The sequence below is a fragment of the Castor canadensis genome, chromosome 4, assembly GCF_047511655.1.
Source record: "Castor canadensis chromosome 4, mCasCan1.hap1v2, whole genome shotgun sequence".
Classification (NCBI taxonomy): Eukaryota; Metazoa; Chordata; class Mammalia; order Rodentia; family Castoridae; genus Castor; species Castor canadensis.
This window is the reverse complement of record NC_133389.1, coordinates 91,255,971-91,273,083: the sequence shown is the minus strand read 5'-3', so window position 1 is coordinate 91,273,083 and position 17,113 is coordinate 91,255,971. Positions and strand designations below refer to the sequence as shown.

The following is a 17,113-nucleotide window of genomic DNA, read 5'->3' as shown; positions in this document are numbered from 1 at the left end:
CTTTCAATAATTTCTAAATAGCCACAGGATTACAGGTGGTTCATACCTGTACTATTAGCTATTTGAGAGGCTAAGATCAGGAGGATCACACTTCACAGTTTGAGGCCAGTCAAACCTGCCTGCTTTGCAAGAGAAAGCCCTGAGTTCAAACCCCATTCACACACACAAAAAAATTCTGAGTGCTTTATAATTCTTTGCTGTGCTGGCAGCTCACACCTATAATCCTAGTTACTTGGGAGGCTGCGATCAGCAGGATCATAGTTCAAGGCAAACCAGGACAAATAGTTCACAAGATCCCATCTCCAAAACAACCAGAATACAAAGGACTAGAGGTATGGCTTAAAAGGAAGGGTGCCTGCTTTGCAAGTGTAAAGCCAAGTTCAAACCCCAGTCACAAGCTCAAACAACAACAACAAAATTATGAGTGAACAAATCAGTAGATCGGTCACTATTAAAATTATATTTTAGTTGACAGTAGATAGAAATATTTGAAGTTCAGGAAAGAGCCTGCTTTCCAATACGAATGATCTCTGACACTCTACATTCTAACTAAATTAATAAAATTAAGTACTAACACTTAATGTTAATGGACTTAATTCCCCCATCAAAAGGCACCATTTGATGAACTGGATTAAAAAGGAAGACCCAACAATTTGTTGCTTAACAGGAGACCCATCTCACTGACAGAAATAAGCCTAGGCATAGGATGAAAAGCTGGAAGATTTACCAAGCCAATGGCCCCAAAAACAGGCAAAGTGGACTTCAAACCTACATTGATCAAATGAGATAAAGAAAGACATTCCATACAAATAAAAGGGGAAATAGACCAAAAGGAAATAACAACTACCAACCTATATGCAACCAATGTCAACGCACCCAATTTCATCAAACATACCCTGAAGGACGTAAAAGCATATATTAACTCCAACACAGTGCTTGTGGGAGACCTGAACACCCCATTATCAATAGACAGGTCATCCAAACAAAAAATCAGTAAAGAAATCCTACATCTAAAATATACCATAGATCAAATGGACCTACTTCATGTCTACAGAACATTACATCCAACTTCTACACAATATACTTTCTTCTCAGCAGCCCATGGAACCTTCTCCAAAATAGATCATATCCTAGGGCACAAAGTAAGCCTCAGCAAATATAAGAAAACAGAAATTATACCATGCATTCTATCTGATCACAATGCAATAAAACTAGAACTCAACAACAAAAATAAAGACAAAAAACATGCAAACAATGGGTCATTGATGAAATAAAAGAGGAAATTAAAAACTTCCTGGAAGTCAATGAAAATAAAACACAACCTACCAGAACCTATGGATCCAGCAAAAGGCAGTTCTGAGAGGAAAATTTATAGCCATGAGTGCATAAATTTAAAAGACTGAAAGATCCCAAATCAATGACCTAATGATACATCATAAACTCCTAGAAAAACAGGAACAAGTAAATCCCAAAACAAATAGAAGGAGAGAAATAATAAAAATAAGAGCTAAAATCAATGAAATAGAAACCCAAAAAACCATACAAAGAATTAATGAAACAAAAAGTTGGTTCTTTGAAAAAATAAACAAGATCGATAGACCCCTGGCAAACCTGACTAAAATGAGGAGAGAAAAAAACCCAAATTAGTAGAATCAGGAATGCAAAAGGGGAGATAACAACAAACACCACGGAGTCCAGGAAATCATCAGAGACTACTATGAGAACCTATATTCAAATAAACTCGAAAATCTCAAAGAAATGGACAGATTTCTAGACACATATGATCATCCAAAACTGAACCAAGAGGATACTAATCACCTGAATAGATCTATAACACAAAATGAAATTGAAGCAGCAATCAAGAGTCTCCCCAAAAAGAAAAGTCCAGGACCTGATGGATTCTCTGCTGAATTCTATCAGACCTTTAAAGAAGAACTGATACCAACTCTCCTTAAACTGTTCTACGAAATAGAAAGGGAAGGAAAACTGCCTACCACATTTTATGAAGCAGTATTACACTTATCCCAAAACCAGGCAAAGACACTTCCAAAAAGGAGAACTATAGGCCAATCTCCATAATGAATATTGATGCAAAAATCCTCAATAAAATAATGGCAGACCGAATTCAACAACGAATCAAAAAGCTCATTCACCACAACCGAGAAGCCTTCATCCCAGGAACGCAGGGGTGGTTCAACATATGAAAATCAATAAACGTAATAAACCACATTAACAGAAGCAAAGACAAAAACCACTTGATCATCTCAATAGATGCAGAAAAAGCCTTTGATAAGATCCAACACCATTTCATGATAAAAGCTCTAAGAAAACTAGGAATAGAAGTACCTCAACATTATAAAAGCTACATATGACAAACCTACAGCCTGCATTATACATAACGGAGAAAAACTGAAACCATTCCCTCTAAAATCAGTAACTAGACAAGGATGCCCACTATCTCCACTCCTATTCAACATAGTACTGGAATTCCTAGTCAGAGCAATTACGCAAGAAGGAATAAAAGGAATACAAATCAAAATATTCCTATTTGCAGACGATATGATCCTATACCTTAAAGACCCAAAAAACTACTCAAAAGCTGCTAGACACGATCAATAGCTATAGCAAGGTAGCAGGATATAAAATCAACATAGAAAAATCATTAGCATTTCTATACACTAATAATGAACAAACTGAGAACGAATATATGATAACAATTCCATTTACAATAGCCTCAAAAAAAATCAAATACCTAGGTGTAAATTTAACAAAGAATATGAATGACCTCTACAAGGAAAACTATAAACTTCTGAAGAAAGAGATTGAGGAAGATTATAGAAAGTAGTGAGATCTACCATGCTCATGGATTGGTAGAATCAACATAGTAAAAATGTCTATACTCCCAAAAGTAATCTACATGTTTAATGCAATTCCCATCAAAATCCCAATAACGTTCATGAAAGCGATTGAATAATGAACCGTAAAATTTATATGGAGACACAAGAGGCCACGAATAGCCAAGGCAATACTCAGTCAAAAGAACAATGCTGGAGGTATCACCATACCCGACTTCAAACTATATTACAAAGCAATAGCAATAAAAACAGCATGGTACTGGCACAAAAACAGACATGAAGACCAGTGGAACAGAATAGAGGATCCAGATATGAAGCCACACAACTATAAGCAACTTATCTTTGACAAAGGAGCTAAAAATATACAATGGAGAAATAGCAGCCTCTTCAACAAAAACTGCTGGGAAAACTGGTTAGCAGTCTGCAAAAAACTGAAACTAGATCCATGTATATCACCCTATACCAAGATTAACTCAAAATGGATCAAGGATCTTAATATCAGACCCCAAACTCTTAAGTTGATACAAGAAAGAGAAGGAAATACTTTGGAATTAATAAGTATACGCAAAGACTTTCTCAATGGACTCCAGCAGCTCAGCAACTAAGAGATAGCATAGATAAATGGGACTTCATAAAACTAAAAAGCTTCTGCTCAACAAAAGAAATGGTCTCTAAACTGAAGAGAACACCCACATAGTGGGAGAAAATATTTGCCAGCTACACATCAGACAAAGGATTGATAACCAGAATATATAGGGAACTTAAAAAACTAAATTCTCCCATAATTAATGAACCAGTAAAGAAATGGGCAAGTGAAGTAAACAGAACTTTCTCAAAAGAAGAAATTCAAATGGCCAAAAAACACATGAAAAAATACTCACCATCTCTAGCAATAAAGGAAATGCAAATTAAAACCACACTAAGATTCCACCTCACCCCGTTAGAATAGCCATCATTAGCAATACCACTAGCAACAGGTGTTGGCGAGTATGCGAGGGGAAAAAGGAACCCACTTACACTGCTGGTGGGAATGTAAACTAGTACAACCACTCAGGAAAAAAATTTGGAGGCTTCTTAAAAATCTAAACATTGATCTACTATATGATCCAGCAATACCCCTTTTGGGGATACACCCAAAATATGTGACACAGGCTACTCCAGAGGTATCTGCATACCCATGTTTATTGCGGCACTATTGACTGTAGTCAAGTTATGGAAACAGCCAAGATGCCCCACCACTGACAAATGGATTAAGAAAATGTGATTTTAATACACAATGGAATTCTATGCAGCCATAAAGAAGAACGAAATGTTATCATTCACAGGTAAATGGATGGAACTGGAGAACATCATTCTGAGTGAGGGTAGCCTGGCCCAAAAGACCAAAAATCGTATGTTCTCCCTCATATGCAGACATTAGATCAAGGGCAAACACAACAAGGGGATTGGACTTTGATCACATGATAAAGCGAGAACACACAAGGAAGGTATGAGGATAGGTTAGACATCCAAAAAACTAGATAGCATTTGTTGCCCTCAATTTAGAGAAACTAAAGCAGATACTTTAAAGCAACTGAGGCCAATAGGAAAAGGGGACCAGGAACTAGAGAAAAGGTTAGATCAAGAAGAATTAACTTAGAAGGTAACACAAATGTACAGGAAATCAATGTGAGTCAACTCCCTGTATAGCTATCCTTATCTCAACTAGCAAAAACCCTTGGTCCTTCCTATTACTGCTTATACTCTCTCTTCAACAAAATTAGAGATAAGGGCAAAATAGTTTCTGCCTGGTAGCAAGGGGTTAGGGTGGGTAAGGGGGGGGGGAGGGAGGGGGTAGGAAGGGGGGAGATATGACCCAAACATTGGACGCACATATGAATAAAAATAAAAGCAAAAAAATAAAATAAAATCAATCACTACCTATGATTGAATTACTTGACTCAGTAAACTTTCAACAGTCAGTTATTTTCATTTTTCCACCTAAAAATGCTTACAATAATAAAGATCAGAACTGGCTTTATTATAAGGTAGGAATTTTTTTAAGAGCTTTAAAATTAACAATGAGTATTTTTCTAAATTAATAAGTTAAAAATTATTACCAGGATATCACTGTTCAAAAGGTTTAACTGAATTAAAAGTTGAGAAACAACATTGTGGAATGAATGATAAGAGCAGAGAATTGGAGTTTGACTATTATGTGAATGCAAACTTGATCCCTTGGTGGTCATGCTACATTAGGCCACTTTCCCTACGAAACTTACATTCTTTGAGAAACATACCAGTATTTATCTCACAGCTCACATTATAGGTCAGTCCCTTCTCCTTGTAAGAGAAAATGCTAACTTTTTATATGGCCTCAGGGTGAGGATAGGTAAGACACCTAAAAAATTAGCTAGCATTTGTTGCCCTTAACGCAGAGAAACTAAAGCAGACACCTTAAAAGCAACTGAGGCCAATAGGAAAAGGGGACCAGGATCTAGAGAAAAGGTTAGATCAAAAAGAATTAACCTAGAAGACAACACGCACGTACAGGAAATTAATGTGAGTCAACTCCCTGTATAGCTATCCTTATCTCAACCAGGAACACTTGTTCCTTCCTATTATTGCCTATACTCTCTCTTCAACAAAATTAGAGATAAGGGCAAAATAATTTATGCTGGGTATTGAGGGGGTGGGGAGGAGAGAGAGGGGGCGGAGTGGGTGGTAACAGAGGGGGTGGGGGCAGGGGGGAGAAATGACCCAAGCCTTGTATACACATATGAATAATAAAACAATAAAAAAAAAGAAAAAAATTTATATGGCCTCAAATTCACTGAGAGATATCCGTATTTTTATCCACATTTAAAAATTCGGGTGATGCGAACAACAGGTGTTGGTGAGGATGTGGGGGAAAAAGGAACCCTCATACACTGTTGGTGGGAATGTAAACAAGTACAACCACTCTGGAAAAAAATTTGAAGGCTACTCAAAACGCTAAACATTGATCTACCATTTGATCCAGCAATACCACTCTTGGGGATATACCCAAAAGACTGTGACACAGGTTACTCCAGAGGCACCTGCACACCCATGTTTATTGCGGCACTATTCACAATAGCCAAGTTATGGAAACAGCCAAGATGCCCCACCACTGACGAATGGATTAAGAAAATGTGGTATCTATACACAATGGAATTCTATGCAGCCATGAAGAAAAATGAAATGTTATCATTCGCTGGTAAATGGATGGAATTGGAGAACATCATTCTGAGTGAGGTTAGCCTGGCCCAGAAGACCAAAAATCGTATGTTCTCCCTCATATGTGGACATTAGATCAAGGGCAAACACAACCAGGGGATTGGACTTTGAGCACATGATAAAAGCGAGAGCACACAAGGGAGGGGAGAGGATAGGTAAGACACCTAAAAAACTAGCTAGCATTTGTTGCCCTTAATGCAGAGAAACTAAAGCAGATACCTTAAAAGCAACTGAGGCCAATAGGAAAAGGGGACCAGGAACTAGAGAAAAGGTTAGAACAAAAAGAATTAACCTAGAAGGTAACACACACGCACAGGAAATTAATGTGAGTCAACTCCCTGTATAGCTATTCTTATCTCAACCAGGAACACTTGTTCCTTCCTATTATTGCCTATACTCTCTCTTCAACAAAATTAAAGATAAGGGCAAAACAGTTTCTGCTGGGTATTGAGGGGGTTGGGGGGAGAGGGAGGAGGTGGAGTGGGTGGTAAGGGAGGGGTGGGGGCAGGAGGGAGAAATGACCCAAGCCTTGTATGCACATATGAATAATAAAACAATAAAAAATAAATAAATAAATAAAAATAAATAAATTTCAAAAAAAAAAATTTGGGTGATGAAGGAGAATGGTAGAGGGGATGAATTCAAGTATGATATATTTGATATATTGCAAGAACTTTTAAAAATGCCACAATGTGCCCCTATCCAGTACAGCAATTAAAAGAATAAATAAATAAAATTTGGCAGTGGAACATTAACTAAGATCTTATTGGCAATTAGAGTTAAAATGCTCAGATTCTAGCCCTTGGGCTTCTTAGATCATTAACAGACTACACTACCTTAGGAAATCTTTTGGGCTTTTTGGGGTGCATGGATTGAATCCAGGGCCTTATCACTGAGATAAACCCTAACCTCTATCTTGGGAAATCTTTTAAATTGCTTAGTAATAGAGTGGTCTTGAAAAAAAGGAAAAAAGAGAATGAAAATGAAAATTTCTTACTAGAAGTTGACTATAAATGGTCCAGTGGGTACTGTTGTCTCGAAACTAAAACTACCAACATAAACAGTTAAGTATTCGGACTAATGTAATTCTAAAGCTTAGCTTTTATTTTCCTTTGCTATAGTTTACATGCAGTTCTTTTACTAGTTTTAAAATTATTCAATAATATATGAAATAGCACTGGCTAATATAACTGCAAAAGCTAAGTATGTACCATATTAATTTTAGTATCATACCTAGCATGCCAATTATTTTTAATCTTACAAACAACTAAATAGTTGTAACAAAATAAACACTAAAAATATTATTTCTCTTTAGGGAAGTGAACTGAAAGTATTTTTAAGTTAGGAAAGTCTTATAATTACTTACAGTTTGTATTACATTTCTCATTAGATGCACTTGATTATAATTACACTCACAGCTGAAAGAACTATTCAAGAGTCTAAACCTCACCTAATTATATTATGTGTCCATCAAGCTCAGATTTTCTATATTTAGGTAATATCTTGTTCATATTTGTGTCCTTGGCACAGTCTGGCCTATTATAAGCTAATGATTAACGATTATTGAACGAATTACTAAAGAAGACAAAGTGATTTAAATTATCTTGATAAAATTCAAGTTAAAGTAAAACATTCTATAGTTTCTCCCACAAGTCTGTATGTACACATACATATTTTTCTTCTCTGCTTTCTTTAATCCTCTTCAAAATCTACTTTCTAGAAAGTTTCCTGCATGCCTGTTCTCAACTTATGAGGGTAGCTTCTCTTATTTTCTAAAAATAGATGTTTCAATCATTCACTACATAGTAATTTATAGCATGTGTCATAGCAGGGGATGCCTTATAAATATTAGCTTTCAAAGACAATTTGTTAAATACAAAGTAATAACTGTCTCTAAAAACCTATAGAGCTTTTCTTTAAGAGAAAAAAGGCAATGAAAGTCAATATTATATTTAAAACGTATTACAAATATATCTAATGTAAAATACTTGAAATACTGTTAAGTTATTCTAATTCCTTAATATATTTTCCTTTCCATCTATATTCAGTAAAATAAACACAGTTCTAAATATCTCACCTGGAGGTTGCTGAGGCCAAAAGTACTGCTGCCAATCCTGAAGCACATAGGTAAATCTAATAGCAATACTAACTGGAGGCAACGGAGTTAAAGGACATCCCTAGAAAAATAAACACAAAAACAATACCATATAAATGCTAATACCTTGGTCTAATAAATTCAACATCAAAATTTCAAACTTAATGAACAGATGAAATACTACTCATGAAATCTGGATTTTTCAGTTTAGACAACATTGTGCATAGTCTAGCCAGAAAGAAACTGGTTATTAGGTACAAAATTTAGGAAATCAAGAGGGAAGAGCCCATTATAAGGGACAGTACTGGAAAATGTTAGACCACATTTTAAAAACTGGAAAAGTAAACTCTCCAAAGAATCAGTACATAGTTGGTGATGGTATGTATAAGGGATTTCTACAGGTTCTACATACTGTTTCCACAAATGTTTTCACTTGATGAAAGGATTGTGCAGTGATAGATAGACAGAAAGATAGAAAGAAATTTTAAAAATTAAGCTTTAAGCCACATGTGGTGGTATGCATCTATATTCTCAGCCACTCTTCTATGTAGCTCAATTCTCTATTTTGGTGAGACTTATATTTTGAAAGGACTATCATGATCTGTCCAACCTAACTTAGATTTTGACCATTTACTAGTAGTACTTTAAAAATAAAGTGTTCCTGTTTAGTTTATCACATTTGTTAACCCATTAAAATTTTAACAAACTCAGCTCTCTGACATGAAATTTCTCACAAAACTCACTTACGAAGAATTGAACTCAAAAAAATTGAGACAGAGTTAAAGACTTTTACATAGTTCAAGCCACCCAGTATGTGACACTTTTCTATTATCTTTATAAAACCGTCTTTATGAAAATTACTTGCTAACATCTATTTCTGTGCCCCAGGTACTTGCCTTTCACTGGTAGTTTATTTCAATTTATAGAGATCTAGTTGTTAGAAAAGGCTATCTTTTCAGGGGTCCAATTTCGCCATTTGTAGTCATATATAATACAAATATAAATCCTTTTCTGCTATACTACTAAATATTTAAAAACTCTTTCACACCTTAGTCATCTTTCCTTTTTCAATTTAAATATTCTTAGTTGTATCAGATTCTTTATCATGATTTTATGATCTGATGGTTGGTTTGGATATTTGTCTCTTTTAGAACTATACTTTTTCATGCTTTCAGATGTTGTTTGCAGGTTCTTTATATTTGTTTGTTTGGGTAGGACTGGGATTTGAACTCAGGGCTTCATGCTTTGCAGGCTCTTTATGAGTAAGAGTTTTATTTTAAAATTTTAACTTTCTCTTCTGTGTATCATCTCTAGTGGTTATACAAACTTACAGTTGCTTCCTACCTACAGAACATTTCTGAACTAATCTTAAAATGGTATTTGGAGCTTCTCGCTCTGGGGTGATATTAGGGGTATTGCCTATCTAGTCTTAGACTTTTGAGTTGTGTACTCATGATGTGAGAGTGACAATTTTCTCCACTCACCCAATAACTTCTCCTAGATAAGCAAAGTGCTCTGTCCCAGTGTCTGACTTAAGCAGAAAGGAATGCAATACCCTCACTCTGGGTGGAGTCCTTTGGTTCCTCCTATTTAATCCAAGGCTCTCACTGCCTTCTTTGACATCGGGAGCTCAGGAGGCATGTGCCTTAAGCCCAAAGTATCCTTTTGGGTTTTCTGTGCCTATTCTGGACACACAAATATATCTATGTCCTGTTTGAGCCTAGCTGTTTCTTTTCAGATCTCTTTCTGTATTTTTCTACATTGCTTTGTGACTGGAGCAGAGGTTGACAAAGTGACCTTGTTATGGTTTCTAGATAATTTGCACCTTATAATGGGTGAATGTTCATTTGATGTCTGGACCTGACTAAAATAGGATATATATATCCTGATCAGTCAAAATCTTATCTTGCTGTCTCTCTAGGACACAGCAACCTAAAAGTGAATTCATTTTGGGGGGTAGCCACCTTATATTGTGACTTCAGAGTAAGTCTGTATTCAGTTCTAGTGACATTTATAGGTGCTACTGCTGAGTTAAATGTCACTTGTTCCTTACTACTCAAAATGTAGTAGTCTCCTGACCAGCAATGTCAACATCTGCAAACTGGTTAGATATGGGGAACAGTATTAAATTTCCACTTTCACAAGTCCCCTAGGTGATTCCTGTACCTAATGAAGTCTTATTTCACTGAATATAGGTGAAGCATTATGAAGGAGGGCTGAGATCATAGATGTTTAGATAACAGTATTAGTTTTTATGATTTCCAGTGAACTTATATAGATACATTTAGGTCTATTTTGTTAACTGACTCATTAACCTATTTTGCATGAATGACCATTTGTTTGTTATAGTCTAATATTTCAAGGCTGGCTTTGAGTTCATTTTCAGTTAAAAGAGACATATCATCTCCTCAAACCTAGTGTTACACTTTATAAGAGTTTCACCTTATTTAAAAAGCAGATCACTTTTTTCCCCACATTCAATGCCTGAAACAAATAGTAAAAAATTATATAATGAAGCTGTAAAAGTTACTGTAAAAGATTATTGCTTAATAGAATTTAGTATTTTCTTTACTGGTAGAAGTGTAAGGAACTTTATTTTAAAGTAATTTTCTCCCTGCCATTGTTTTTAAAGCTTTTTTTTGGTGTTGTTAGTTTTTGTTTGTTTTGGTGGTACTGGGATTTGAACTCAGGGCTTCATGCTTGCCTAGGCAGGCACTCTACCACTTGAGACAAGCTTTTTTGGTTTGTTTTTGAGATGGGATTTTACAGCATTGCCTGAGCTGGCCTTGAACTCCTGAATTCAAGTGCCCCCTTTCTCAAAAATTTTCCCAACTAATACATATTGGATTAAGTTGTATTTATGGATTTCAAAGCCCAGAGAGTTATTGAAAAGAATAGAATACATGAAATGCTCTTATACATGCTTCCATGATTTTTTTTAAGTGGAGATAATCACAAGAAACAAATAGTTACTCTGATAAAAGAGAAAGAGGAGTAAAAGGAAGGCTTTACTTAAATTTCCTAACCTGGTGCATGGCCCTTTTTAAATGTCAGATTTATCTGAACAGTGATAATCCTACCAATACATTGTTTAAGGCTTCTATACTGAAAAATATCATCTCCCCTTCCTCTTTTCGTTCTTTTATTTCCAGTGCTGTGGATGGAGCCCAGGGCCTTGTGCATGCTATGCACTCTACCTGCCACTAAGCTGTATCCCTGGCTCTGTAATTTTCCGATTAAGTTTTAATTCTAAATGTCTTTCTAATAAACAATACCTATTAAAAAGAATTTGAACAGTGTGGTGGTATTTGATGGTGCTCAGTAGACAGAGACAGGAGGGTCTTGGTTCAAAGCCAGTAGGGCAAGTTAGTGGCAGAACAATCTGGGGAAAAAAACACAACAAAACAATACAAAACAAAAAGATTTGTCTAGCAAGCACAAGGCTCTGAATTCAATCCCTGGTACCACAAAAAAAGGAAAAAAAGAAAAAGATTTGAGCATTTTTTCCTTTTTAAAATTCTAAAACCTTCAGAAAGGCTGGAAAACTATGCATGACTTTTACCAAGTCCATCAATTAACATTTTACCAATATATACCATACCATACCAAGTTGTAAACATCAACACAGTTTGCCCCTGAATAATTCAGAGTGTACTTTCTAAGAACAAGGTTTCTATCCTATACAACCATAGTATAGTTATCATACTCAAGACGTTTAACGTTGATACTATTTTCTAATACTCAGTCCAATTAAAACTATCCTAATTATCTCAAATCAGGTCCTTAATGGCTATTCTGTTTTTGATCAAGTATCCAAAAATGGATCATGTATTGCATTTAGTTGTCATGTTTCACTAATCACTTTTTAATCCAAACAGTTCCCAGCCTTTGTTTTGCCTATCATCACAATAAGACTTTGAAAAGTCCAGGCCAGATACTTTGTAAAATACGGTCACTTGGAAACGTATGATTGTTTTCTCACATTGTAATTTATGTAAAACATTTTGGCAGAATGCCACATAGATGATGATATAATTTCTTTGGTGTATCATATCAGGAGATATATGATGTCAGTTGGTAGCTTTTGTTTTTAATTGACTTTTTAACTGATACATAAAAATATAAATTTTATTTATTTGATATCGCTTTGTAAATCAAGTTTGATCACTTACGTGAGATAGTGTCTATTTTAGCACTCAAAATCTAAATTTTTCCCCAAGAGTAAGATAGGCAAGTCCTCCATACCTCTGTGACAGTGTTCTTATAGAACAAAGATATATCCCATTTAGCCCTGTGGCTTAAGAAATTAAACATAAAAAAATCAAATCAGATGAAAACTTGAAAAAGGGGAGAGGGAGCAATTCAGAACCCAAAAGGTTCAGACCTTAAGAAGCTCCTAGACAATGCCCCAAACAAGCAGCCACCTGAAGCCCATCAAACTGGGGAAACTGGCAATATTACTCTTAGAGAAGGAATAAAACACAGTCCATAAATGTTTACAGACTAAACAAACAAAATATTTCTGCTTCTAATTGAGTATTGTTTCTTCAAACATAGTTAATTACACTTTTCTTTTAATTAATTACGTGAGGGTGCGGTACTGGGGTTTGAACTCAGGCCTTGTGTGCAAGCACTCTACAACTTGAGCCATGCTCTCAGCCCTTTTTGGTTTAGTTGTTTTTCAGACAGGATCACTTTTTGTCTAGGCTACCCTCAAACCATGACCCAACCAATCTTTGCCTTCTGAATAGATGGGATTATAACAGGCACACCCCACTACTCATGGCCCTTAATTACATTATTGACACTAAAGAGAAATTCTTTACGCTCAAATTACCAAGTCACTGGTTTTATCTGGACCCCAAATAGGTTTGACAATATTAATGCCAACTCACAATCTTTGATTTGAAGATATCCAGCAGACCAGATAAATGAGTGTACTGATTTGGCACTTTCCGAAGATGAACCATTTCAAAATCAGTTCGGACACCTGGACCCTGACATTCTCCCACATACATTCTTCGCCATTTATGATGAATTTGCACAAAGAGTGGTACCTGACTGCAGGACATGATTAAAAAGGAGTAGAATGTGAGTTCATTAAATACCGAATAACCTAAAACCTCAAAATTTTCCCGTATTTTAATCTCAAATATTTAAAAGTACCAAATGAGGGATACTTCCCAAACACAGATTCTCAATTACAACAAAGATATTCTTAATTTCTTTTCTCCTTATGCTAATAAACTGAGGAAACTACAATCCAGTGGCACTTTAGTCAGAAAATTGTTTAAAAATATGTAAAAGTCATAAAACAGCAGAATAAAAATTTTTCTTAAGTAACAATGGTTGTACACATTAGTCTTTCCAAATTCATAATAAAACCTGATTCACAAGCATTAAACAATACAAAATGAAACCAACGCTGTGGTGGAATAATATTTCTCACTTTATCATTTAAAGATAGAGTTGATCCTCACTATTCACAGATCTCCAAATTAGCCTGCTCACTAAAATTTATTTGTAATTCACAAGTCAATATTTCTAGCACTTTGAGTCATTTCCAGACATGCAGAATCACAACATTTGAACCACCCAACATGCATGTTCCTACATGAATTCAAATCATGAAATGTTCTGCCTGCCTTATTTCAATTCTCAGCCTATAAACAAGTATCCTTTTTCATGATCTATTAGTGCTACTTTCTGTCATTTTTTGTGTGTGTTTGCTTTTTGTTTGGTGATTTCACTTACAAATGGCTCCCAAGCATAGTTCTGAAGATAGTGTTCCTGAGTGCAAGAAGATGTCTTTTAGGCAATCCTAGTAAGTCAGCAAAATGTATTAAATAAAGTATCTTTAAACAGAAACACAAAAAAGGTCATGTATTAACTGGCTCACAAAAATGTGACCAGAGACTCACAAGACCTCACCCTGAATTTCCCCTAGGAGCAATGGTTCAGAATTTGTTAATCTGTGTTTGTGGTAATTTTATGGAGCACAACTATCTCCAATAACAAGAATGGGCTATATGAATACAAATTAAAATTGCTACATTAGTAAATAGTCTAACTATTCTTTTATTTTAAAAAAAGTTCAAATTATTCACTTAGGATACACTACAAAGTACAGGATGCAGTTTGTCCACTATAATACATTTTTCCCTAGTAAATTTATATTTGGTCTTTTAGTCTATGCGATATGTAAATGAACTATAACTCAAAATACAAAATAGTGAGGAAGTAAATTTCACACTCTTAAATACTTCCATTTAAGAATAGGGCCTGTAAGTACTTAAAAGGTAATTACAAAAAATGTCTAAAATTCTTGAAGACTGAGCTGTCAGTATGGCACAAGTGGTAGATCACCAGTCTATCAAGGCCCTGTGGAGTTCAAAACCTAGTACTGCCAACAAAACAAAAATAAAAATAAAATGTAATTCCTGAGGTTCAAAAATTATTGTCATACAGTTTAATAAAGTAAAATTTTAAGACAAAACACAAAAATAGAACAGTTCATAGTCTTCATTTTAAATATACACTGAATATTTCAATATTCTCATTAGAAATTACCTCCAAAACAGGTTCTGAATGGGGGGAGGTGGGGGGAGGGGGGAGGTGGCCCAAATAACATATACACATGTAAGTAAACGTAAAAACAATAAAACTTAACAGAAATTATCTCCAAAAAAGGTTTTATTAATTTTGTCCTTACATGCCAAATTTAAATAAAATAATATTCAGGTATATGTAACTAAATTCCTCCTTATAGCCAAAATGCAACATTTAGTAATCATTTATGTTCATTTATTACCACTAAAAATAATTTTTAGCTGATTGTGCACTTACCACCCAGTGTTTCCCAAAGCAATAGAAACAGAACTAAGAAGAAGGTTGCATTTGGATTCACTGAGCACAGCATCACAATGTGCAGCAGGAGCAATCACCACAAACTCACGCAGGCCATACCTTAAAGAAAGAATGATTGCATTAAATGAAAATTTTAGGATACAAATTCATTATGTGAAAAAAATGAAAAATTTCCCCAACTACAAGTCAGCCAATGGGAATTGCACATACCAACCACCCCAATTTTCTTCTTTCTCTCTTTTCCTCTTTTTTTTTTGTTTTTACCCCAACTGCCAGGGATGAAATCCAGAGCCTCATGAGGACTACACAACTGCTCTGCATCCCCAGCCCGAATTTTCTTTAAGAATTACGTCCATTATTCACTTCCCCTCTATTCTTTACAAGTTAGAAGTTTTCTGAAATAACAAAGAAAAGACCATAAAGAATGTATTTGCCTTAAAAGTTAAGTTTACAACATTAAAGAAGAAAGCCAGCACTGAAACCATGCTTTAAATAACTGACAGCATTGTACCCATCAGTGTGAAAAGGAAAGTTTGATAGATCACCTAAATGACAGGGAAATAATTATCAGCCATGATATACATGTGCTGTCTAAAAATAGTACCCAGTTACTCAGTATATAATAAAAGACTTCTTATATTCTTGTACTCAACAACACCTGTTAGACAGGAGTCACAAAATAATGAGAAAACCACTTATTCTTGCTATCTACATTAGTGAAAACTCCTCATGCCGTTGCCAAATCATTTAAAACCATAAATTTGCGGCCAAACTTTAAAAGTTATAGGTCAAGTTGGTAATTGATCTTGCCTACTGAAAATTCATCTCCTAGCCACTCCTCAATTTATCTTTTAAAAACGTTTGAAATGAAGAAAATAATTTATGAGAGGTATTTTTCTTTTCCCTAATTTATTAATCTCTGAATATGTAGTTATAAATGCTAATTTTAATTAATATCTCAAGAAACTCCCTGAGTAGCAGAAAATAAAAAGTTTAAATATAAAAGTCTATTTCATGATCTATTTATTGTACAGATGGTGCTATGATTTTGATGTAGTCTGAAGGTATCCCCCAAAGGTTCATGTGTTGGGAGCTTGGCCACAGTGTGATAATATGGAGAGGTGGTGGAATCTTTAAGAGGCAGGGCTTAGCGGGAGGTTACAAACTGGCCCCTTCCTCTTGCTCTAGCTTCCCCTCTCACCATGCGATCATTCCCTCTCACACCCACTCCTATCATTACAGTAATACCTCCATGAGATGATGTGGACAAAGGGGGTCTTCATCAGAGCAGGCATTATGTTTGCTTGGACTTTTAGTCCCTAGAACCATGAGCCAAATAAACCTCTTTCTTTATAAACCCTTACACTCAGGTATTTTATTACGTTAATGAAAAATGGACTATGTAGATGACAAAAACTTATTTCACCTCCTCAGCTTACCTCCATTCTCCTATCCCTAAAATCTAAAGTATATATAGGCAGCAACAAATAAGTTTAAGAACACAGAACTGTGAATTTTAAGCTATAAAGATCTATAAAAAAATAGTTTTTTTTATTATCACTGAAAGAAAAAGAAGTGAACATTCCCCCATCCGTTCCCCACAGTGGTATGAAACCAGTGTTAACAGTTCATACAGAAATGTTCCATCTGTTCATGATCACCCAATGTCCAAATAAGATTATACTACATATGCTTTCTCTACCTTCTTTTCATAGGTCAATCCCTCTATTGATCAGTATTCTGCTTCCAGTTTTATGCTGTTGCAATAATACTTCAATGGGCAAATTCTACACCTTTATGTATATAATAAATTCCCAGAAGTTAAGTTCCTGCATACAAGAGTGTTTGCATATTCCCCACCCCAATCGCTGAATATTTAAATTTAATTTTTTGAACGATTATCTCAAATACCACCCCATCATCCCCATTAAATGTATTCTCTTCTTTGAATTTTAACCTCTTTTCTTATATTATGATCTTTAAAGTGTCAATAAGTCACTGATTTACTTTTCTTACTAGTACTTTCCTTATTTGAGAACTGAAATTATACCTTCATCAA

General features: G+C 35.1%; 1 protein-coding gene across 3 annotated transcripts in view; it reads right to left on the bottom strand.

Moving 5' to 3' along the window:
- The window catches only part of Rab3gap1 (RAB3 GTPase activating protein catalytic subunit 1), a 115,001-nt gene that overhangs the window by 42,473 nt on the left and 55,415 nt on the right, over positions 1–17,113 (bottom strand). For all 3 annotated transcript variants that reach the window (XM_074070627.1, XM_074070628.1, XM_074070629.1), the window contains exons 6-8: positions 15,034–15,153; positions 13,083–13,248; positions 8,170–8,269 (exon numbers count right to left, since the gene is read on the bottom strand). In XM_074070627.1, the coding sequence (XP_073926728.1) occupies positions 8,170–8,269; positions 13,083–13,248; positions 15,034–15,153 (386 nt within the window). The remainder of the gene's footprint in view (positions 1–8,169; positions 8,270–13,082; positions 13,249–15,033; positions 15,154–17,113) is intronic.